Source organism: Neovison vison, chromosome 8 (genome assembly GCF_020171115.1).
Source record: "Neovison vison isolate M4711 chromosome 8, ASM_NN_V1, whole genome shotgun sequence".
In the NCBI taxonomy this organism is placed as follows: Eukaryota; Metazoa; Chordata; class Mammalia; order Carnivora; family Mustelidae; genus Neogale; species Neogale vison.
The window spans coordinates 78,613,290-78,621,847 of record NC_058098.1 but is presented as its reverse complement, the minus strand read 5'-3'; the positions used below and the strand labels follow the sequence as shown (position 1 = coordinate 78,621,847).

General features: G+C 42.1%; 1 protein-coding gene across 3 annotated transcripts in view; it reads left to right on the top strand.

Annotated features, from left to right (window-relative positions):
* Positions 1–5,410: 5,410 nt before the first annotated feature.
* Positions 5,411–8,558, top strand: part of EFEMP1 (EGF containing fibulin extracellular matrix protein 1) — a 57,121-nt gene continuing 53,973 nt past the window's right edge. Inside the window, exons 1-3 of one of the 3 annotated variants that reach the window (XM_044263995.1) lie at positions 5,411–5,524; positions 6,253–6,300; positions 6,802–6,889. In XM_044263995.1, coding sequence (XP_044119930.1) covers positions 6,809–6,889 — 81 coding nt within the window. In that variant the 5' untranslated portion in view covers positions 5,411–5,524; positions 6,253–6,300; positions 6,802–6,808. Of the gene's footprint in view, positions 5,525–5,552; positions 5,573–6,252; positions 6,301–6,801; positions 6,890–8,558 lie in introns of those variants that run through there. The other 2 variants (XM_044263994.1, XM_044263996.1) reach the window with 2 other exon arrangements.

The window sequence follows — 8,558 nt, the reverse complement described above, 5'->3', positions numbered from 1 at the left end:
CCTCTCTGCCTACTTGTGATCTCTCTCTGTCAAATAAATAAATAAAATCTTTAAAAAAAAATAAAAATAAAAAAATAAAACTACAGTTTCATAAAACTATCGGACCCTGCTTCTTCTAAATATCCCATAAACTACAAATAGTTACAAACAAAAATAGGAAGACAATTGTTAACCTTAGTAACTTCTTTTATCTTATTGTACAGTGAATCTGATTGACTCGGTTCACAGCACAGACCCATGAGTGATAGATCTCTGGTATTAATAATAATGATAGCGGCAACAACTATGTGTAAGAAACTATACCAAGGGCTTCATGTGCATTCTCTTACTTAATACTCATAAAAATTCTACAAGATAGGAATCATCATCATCCCCATTTTCCATAAGAGGAAGCTGAGGCCCAGACAGGTTAGGTAACTTTCCCAGGTTCACACAACCAGTGAGTGGCAGTCAGGATTTGAACCCAGACTCTAGAATCCTGATCTTGTGCCACACTGACCCTTCAGTGGGGGTTGTCTTAGGGTGGGTTGGCTTTTCTGACCGAATCACAGTGGATATAAGAGATTTGATATTAGGACTGGCAGAGCCTGGGTCACATGTACCCACAGAGTCACAGGAAAAATAATCTCCATGCAAATCATAGGGATTGGAAGAGCTCTGGAGCAAACCATGGTGTGTGTTTTCAGGGATAGAAAGAATCAGCCAGCAAAGGATATAATGACATAAGGGCTCAAGGGGTATGCCCCAGCTCTCTGCCTGCCTTGTAGCTCAGAGAGGCAGGCCTAAAGCCTAGAAGCCTTGACAGCCCATGTCCAATGGGCTCCTTCCAGACAGGGAGCGTGGAATTATGGGCCCTGTGTTCTCTGTATCCTCCTTCTTATCAGCACATGGAAACAACTTAAGAAGACAATAATTCTGCCACATCACTAGGCCTAAGAACCAAGTATGCTCTTGACATTCTTGTACCAGCATTGGGCCACTTCTCCTTATTTTTAGGGTCTATGAGTTTTCCCTTAATATATACTTAGTGGCATTCTGTAGGCAGGGATGGTCATGGCCTATCACTGTAAGGGTTGGTTTCCAAAGGAAAATCAGGATATAATTACCAGAAGAAGAGGTAATAAATGAGGAACAAACAAAAACAAGGTGACAAATACAGCTAAGTATAATATAATAACAACAGTGATAAATGTTACCCTGGTCAACATTTGTGCAGAACTGATTCAAAGAAGTTGAGTGACTGCCATGGTTACCCAGCTAGAGCATAGCAAAGTCCAGGCAAGAACTCCTGGCTACTTGTCCTATTTTCTTTCCACTACACAAACATTTAAATTTGTCTAGAACTGGGCACTTTCCCAAGACACAGAACTGCTAGTGCAAAAACGAAAGGTCCTGGGTAAACTGGGGTGAATTGATCACCTTGCCATTAATCCTTATGGAATTGTTTCACCTTTACTGCCTTTTTGTTTAATTCGTTTTGGGTTTTTTGTTTTGTTTTGTTTTGTTTTTTTACATATTTCACTCACCGGTTGTCCAGTTGGTGAACTGGACACCAGTGAACATTCTTAATCAGGTTTTAACCACAGGATTTGTAGACTCTATTACTCAATTAATTAAAGAGCCTGTGGGTCCTTGAGACTTCTAATTATTTTCAGGGGATTTTTTTAAAAAGGGAAATATTAAAGAAAATATAATATACATTTTTCTTTGTAATATATACAGTGTAATAGTTCATAAACTAGGAAGCAGAGGGCCCCCTTATAAAAGTTAGTCACTGGTTACTTTTCAAATGGAAGAGAAGGCAGAGTTGGCTTCTTGAATTAAAGGGAGCTTTCAAGTCTTAAATCTTTAAAAATCTCTCTCTCTCTCTCTCTCTCTCACACACACACACACACACACACACACACACATCCCAATGCTAGGGGGTGATGGGGAGGAGCTCAGAAGCTGATCCAAGCAGAAGTGGCTGGAACACTCAGCTTGCCCAAGGACAGAAAGGCTGGGAATCTCTCTGAACAGCCTCTCCCAAGAAACACTCAGAGCCTACCACTCTGGAGTGTGGGATGCAAACATAGCACATCACAAGGGCTAGAGCTTCCAGAATAGACTTCCTCATGCTAGCGGTGAGTTCATTTTCTGCCGTGAGTAACTGAACACCTGACTCAGACTGGCTTGAATCATAAGAAAATACATTACCTCACAAAACTGGAGTGCAGAGGTAGAACAGAGTCCACATTTGCCTGATTTGGAAGTGCAACAATCAGGTCCACATTATAACTTTCATGGTCCCTGGGTACTTTTGCCTTCATGAACCCCTTCCTCCACTAAAACAAACAAACAAACAAGCAAATAAGTAAGAAAAAGGAAAATAAAGAAAAAAATTGTATTTCGTGACTATAATGTTATTAAGACATTTAATCAGGCTAGATGACATTTATTTTTTTCCTCTGACTTTATAAGAAAATAAGACATTGTGGAGAACCCCTAAAAGTATCATGGGCCCTAGGACCAGTCCACCCTATGAACAGTCTATCCAGGATGTAGGTTCTGTCCACATTTTGGCCACCCACAGCATGTACCACCTTCATGATCAGGCTGGCTTACCTCTAGGTGGTAACAAGGCTGCCAGTAGCAGCTGAGGCAAAGGGCTCCATTGTTCCCCTCCACTAAGCGCTTGGAAGGCCTTCCCCTAACTACGGAAAAGAAGTACTTCCTTTTAGTTCTGATTAATTTGGAGTGGGACGATATTTCACCCCTGAATCAATAGCCCAAGAAAGCCATTGCCAATTTCACTATTTTTCAACTAGTAAAGAGATACCCTATCATTAGAAATAGGAAGCATGGGGTGCCTGAGTGGCTCATTCAGGTAAGTATCTGATTCTTGATTTTGGCTCAGGTCATGATCTCAGGGTCGTGAGACTGAGCCGCATGTCAGGCTCCACACTGGGCATGGAACCTGCTTGAGATTCTCTCTCTCTCCCATTCCCCCTGCTCCCTACTCTCCCTCTGCTTAAAAAAAAGATTTTAATGAGATCTTCACAAAAGAATATATATTGATGGACATTAGGAAATAAATAAAAAAGAAATAAAAAATGCTCAACATCATTAGAAATGAGATCACCAATAAGATGCCGCTAAAAAAACACACTATAACAGCCAACACTATAAATGACTGACAATACCGGGTTTTGGCAAGGATGTAGGGCAAATGGGATCTCGCATGTTGCTGGTAGGAATGTAAAATGGTACAGTCACTTTGAGAAACAGTTTGGCATTTCATTTCAAAGTTAAACATATTCTTACCATATAACCCAGCAGCTCCTCTCCTAAGTATTTACCTAAAAGAAAAACATATATTCAAACAAAAATTTCTACATGAACATACATGACAGCTTTATTCATAAATAGTCCAAATATTTATCAGCAAGTAAAGAGATAAACAAGTCAGGGTCTATCCACACACTGGAATACTACTTAGCAATAAAAAGGAATGAACTTCCAATGCACCCAACAACAAGGATGCATGCTAAGTGAGGGAAGCAAGACATGAAAGAGTACCTACTCTAGGATCCATCTATATGAATTTCTGCTGAGAAAAAAACTGCAGGAGGCTATCATCATAATCCAGGTGGAACACACTGGTTGTTCAGACCAGGGTGTTAACAAAAGAAGTGATGAAGAATGGTCTGATTCTGGATATATTTTGAAGGTGGAGCCAAGAGAATTTTCTGAAGGATTGAACGTAAGGCGTGTGGGGGAAAAAAAGAAATCAAGGGTGACTCATGAACTTGGAGCTGAACAAATTGAAAGATGAAATTCCTATTAATCAAGATGGTGAAGCAGCTAGATAGAGTAGGCTGGGAGAGAGGGTGAGACTCAGCAGACCTGCTAAGTTTGAAATGCCCATCAGGTGTACAGAGGAAGATAACAATGTCAGCAGCTGGATATTCAGGTAAGAAGAGCTCCAGGCTGGAGATAAAAATTTGGGAGTTTCAATCCACTTTTTCTGGGGAGAGGGCCAAAGATAGAATAAAAAAAAAGAACAGAAGAAAATGTGTGGACAGATCTTCTTACTATACAAAGGTGAAGTTCCTCTTTTTTTTTAAGTTTGGAGGCCATTAATGACTGGGAAAACAAACTTATTTGAATTTTGGTAGTAAAAATCTTCAATACCATTAGCAAAATCCCACATACTTATGTAAGGTTCAGGGTCATTAAGCTCCTTTGATCTTGCTCAATATTGTGTGGCTTGCAACCAATCTGGCAAGGTCTAGACAACCCACTGCATACCCCAGAGATAAGGACAGAGGCCTCCACCCAACAGCCTCTGCCTCTTACACTGTCTACCATCTTCTCTGCAGTGGCCAGCAGAAAAGGGGAAGAAGCTGACCCTCTCTCTCCCACCCTCTATCTCCTGCTGGGGATCAAAGTCCTTAGTACCTTCAGTTGGCACATCGTCTCATTCATGAAGTTGTATTTGGCTGTTTGCTTCTTAAAAGACATGACTGCCTTGGAAGCAAACTATTAATCTCCATACAGTTGGAGCCTTCAGAGATAACAGCAATCTGTGTGGTATGATTTGAAGAAGCCAGAAAAAAAAAAAATTTTTTTTTTCTCTCCAGATTCCCTAAATTCCACCATTAGTATGAAAGGTGAAAATGAAATGTCCAACTTTGAATGACCAGAACTGGGGACTCTTGTAAGTGAACCACTGGAGAGAAGAGAAGCTTAGGTAAAGAAAACGGCCCATACACAGGGGAGGTTTGCGAGACCAAAATCAAACCTGACCTCACAATTTTGTTAGCATGAGCTATACATGGCCCATTGCCAACCCTGTCACATAGTAGGTCATCAATACTTGTTGAATGAACGGATTCTCTTTTTTCTACATTTGAGAAAGCAGACCCTCCCCCACGCAAAAATAAAATAAATAAATAAATAAATAAATAAACAAATAATCTGAAAGAAAGGGCAACAACAACCAGTCCAATGAATGGGGTTAATTAATGGTCCTAGGATTCACTTACGGAAGAAAAAAAAAAAAAAAAAAAGTTTAACCAGTTTCTCAGGACCCTGAGCAGCTCTCTGGGAGAGATGTTTTTCCTCTACGGGCATGAGATATTGTCGGGAAGGCTGGAGCATCACCAAGGCTGATTCAAACCCAAGACCTCACATGCCAAGCATGCCATCTTCGGCCTGGGGTTCCGGCGTGTCTGGGAACTGGGGTGAACGGCTGGCAGAGGAGGGCAGGCGCCGAGGCGGAGAGGGCACTCGGAGGAGGGGGCGAGGACCCGGCTGCTCTGATCGCTCTCCCGCCCGGCCTGCGGCGCCCCGCTCAGCCCTCGCGCCTCCCTCGACTCTCTCCTCCGCCCCCCTTCGCCCTCCTCCTTTCCCTCCCTTACTCCTCCTCCTCCTCCTGCCGCCGCGGCCGCTGCCAGAACTCGCCAGTTCAGACCCACCGGGCTGCCCTCCCCTGCCGCTCTCCCCTTGCTGCCCAGGCTCGGAGAGCAGCGCGGCCGCGCAGGTAGGAGCCCCTGGCGCCCTCCGTGTCCGCCGGGCCGCGCGCAGGGAAGTAAGTGGGGTAACCTCAAGGGTGCCGGGTACCCGAGAACTGCCCCCGGACTGTGCAAGATCTCTCAGGCAGAGAGGGAGGTGGAGGTGTGCGGTCTCGGAATGCGATCTGTCAGCATGTGCGAGTACCGGGGTGACATCTGTTTGGATGGGCAAGTGTGTGCGCGCCCGTAATCAGCCGACTGAGCTGTGCCCATAAACGAAGTTTTGAAAGTTTCAGGGGGCTAATGTACGAGATTTAAGCCGCACCTGGATTCCACAGGAGCTGGTGAAAAGCGGGAGCGCAGAGCAGCTCCCGGGGCTGCAGCCTGTTAACTTAGGAGAGGGAACCTCACCTCCCCCGGGGCGCCAGGTCGGCCGCCTGGAAACTAGTACGCGGCTGCGGTGTTGTCCCCGGGTTCTGGCTCTAGGCAGCCGGATCCTGAAGGTAGCGTGCCGGGTACCAAGGGACTGATAAGGCACCGAGAATCGGACGCTTGGGGCAGCTCCTCCGCACGACCTGGGGCTTTCACACAAAACTGCGCGAAGAGAATGACACGGAAATGCCACTTTGAGGGTTTGTTGGGGGATAGAAGGAACTCTGAAGGGCAGGTATTCTACTAGGGGAGGAGATAGCTCTTTGAGTTTTATTTTGGTGTTTTGCTTTAAAAAACAGTTTGAGATCAAGGTAATTTGTATTAGTTCACAGGTATTTCTGCTAAGCTGTGCAAGGAACTTCACTAGTTGGAGGTGAGCATATAGGCAAAACCTGAATATTCAAGGAATATGAGATTTGCTGCCCCACCTCCTCTCTCTCTCTCTCTGTCCCCCCGTGTGTCTGTCTGTCTCTCTCTCATACACACACACACACACACACACACACACATAAATAAATGCACCATCTCCTTTGAAATTAATTACCCTCTATTCTTCCCTTCCACACCCTTTCTGGAGCCTGTTGTGAAGGAACAGTAGAAACTCCTCGCTGAATATCCTTTGTATATGTTCAGCGCAGCTGGATGGAGTAAAGTGAAATGTAACTCTGCAGCCGTTTTACAGTCTTTGGTGCCTCCTTTGGCCCAGGGAAGGTTGAGGTGGGGGAGGGGAATGAGAAAGGAGATTGGAAATCGGGTATGATGGAACCTCAGCCTCTCCCTTCTGCCCTTCCTTGCTTATTACTGCACAGCTAAAGTTTTGTTATTTCCCCTGCAGCAGATACTAAGCATCAGTTTGTCCTGTGTTTTCTTTGAGATTCACGATGTTGAAAGCCCTTTTCCTAACTATGCTGACTCTGGCGCTGGTCAAGTCACAGGACACCGAAGAAACCATCACGTACACGGTAAGGGGTGATGGAATTTGAGATAAGTGCGGTTCAGCGGGATTCGGTGACACAAGGGTGACTTTATCCACCCCTGCCAGTGTATGTGGTCTGCAGGCTGTGGAGGGTAATAAATTAAACAACGCTTTAGTGTGGTTCACATTTAAGATTTGTTTAAATCACCCGTGGTCCCTCCAAAATTTCATTTAGATCACCAATTGAGATAGGGACCAAAATGTAATGATTTCTGGCAGGACTGAAAAAGGAGACCCTTTTAAAACAAAAACCAAAGTAAGCTACATGTTTCTAACACATCCAATAAATTAATGAGGGTAAGGAATTGGAAAGCCTGGATTCCTATATACATGCAGATAAAACCAAAACTTGTAGAGTAAGAGAAGTCAAATAAAAACAAACATCACAAAAGCACATACGTCATTTGTATATATGACTTATGTTTTCATGTAAATGGCCCTTATTGAATTTATAAAGACTATATATATCCATTTATAGTATAACTGATAATTCATATAAATGCCCTTCAGGTAGAATTTATGTGCTACCAGGATGCGTATTGGCTAAAGTGGTCTTAAAATGCATTGTGTGAAATTTGGTTTTGCAAATTTGCATTTTCTAATTAATTACATCTGATTATTTCCAAGTAATATTTGATTAATTAGTTGATTGCATAGATATTACCAATGTTTAATAAAATATCGAAAATATCATCTGACTATCAGGAATGGATGTAGTGAGAAGAGAGGGCAGTACTTACCTCACTTCCAGTGAGTTTGTTTACACCTCTGTTTTCTCTTTTCTTTTTTTGTTTGTTTGTTTTTGTTTTGTGTCTTCTAGTCTTTAACCAGTGTCATGAGGCAAGTGACATTTGTCCTGGATCACAATATGAAAAACATATTTTTCTACTTGCTCCCAATTTAAAATGAAGTAATTCTACTCAAAAGAATGTGAAAAATTTTTGAAAATAGAACTCCTAAAAGTGAGCTAATGTCAATTACTGATAATAAACATTATCTCACTTTTTGGTATCCTATTATCCCCGAAATGTTAGTATTCATCTGGAAAATGTTCTTTGTTGTTGTTCAGATCAACTATAAATCAAGTAGGGTTTCACATAAATATTTTGTTAACTTAATGATAAATGTAGTTGCTTCCTCTGCTGAAGATAAATAAAGCATGAGAAATGAATACATGTGCTGTTTATCTTCAAATGAGAATGTTTTGTTATTCAGGCTAAACTTACTACTTTCTTAAGGAGCTAAAGTTAAATTAACTACCCATTTTTATATTCATCCAATAAAATATTTTATTGCTTTTACAGTTGCTTATCTTATACCCCCTTCTCTTTGGTTCATCAATTAAATCACAATTAATCCCTGTGGATTAAACACTAGAGTTTTAGACCACTAACTAGGGTTCATTATTATTATAGCAGATTTTCCAGATATGACATCCTTTTTGTTCTAAAATTAGGCCTATTGTCTCTTGAACTGTGTATGCCTAATAATTTATGGTTAAAGAATAAAATAGAACTGCTCTGTGAGTACCCTGTTGTGGGGATACTATCTCCTTTCATTTCCATAGCAAAGGTTGAGGGAAGTGGTATCATCTTCCTTTCACCAATAGCAGAACTGAAGATCAGAGAGAGTATCTAACTTGCTGAAGGCTACAC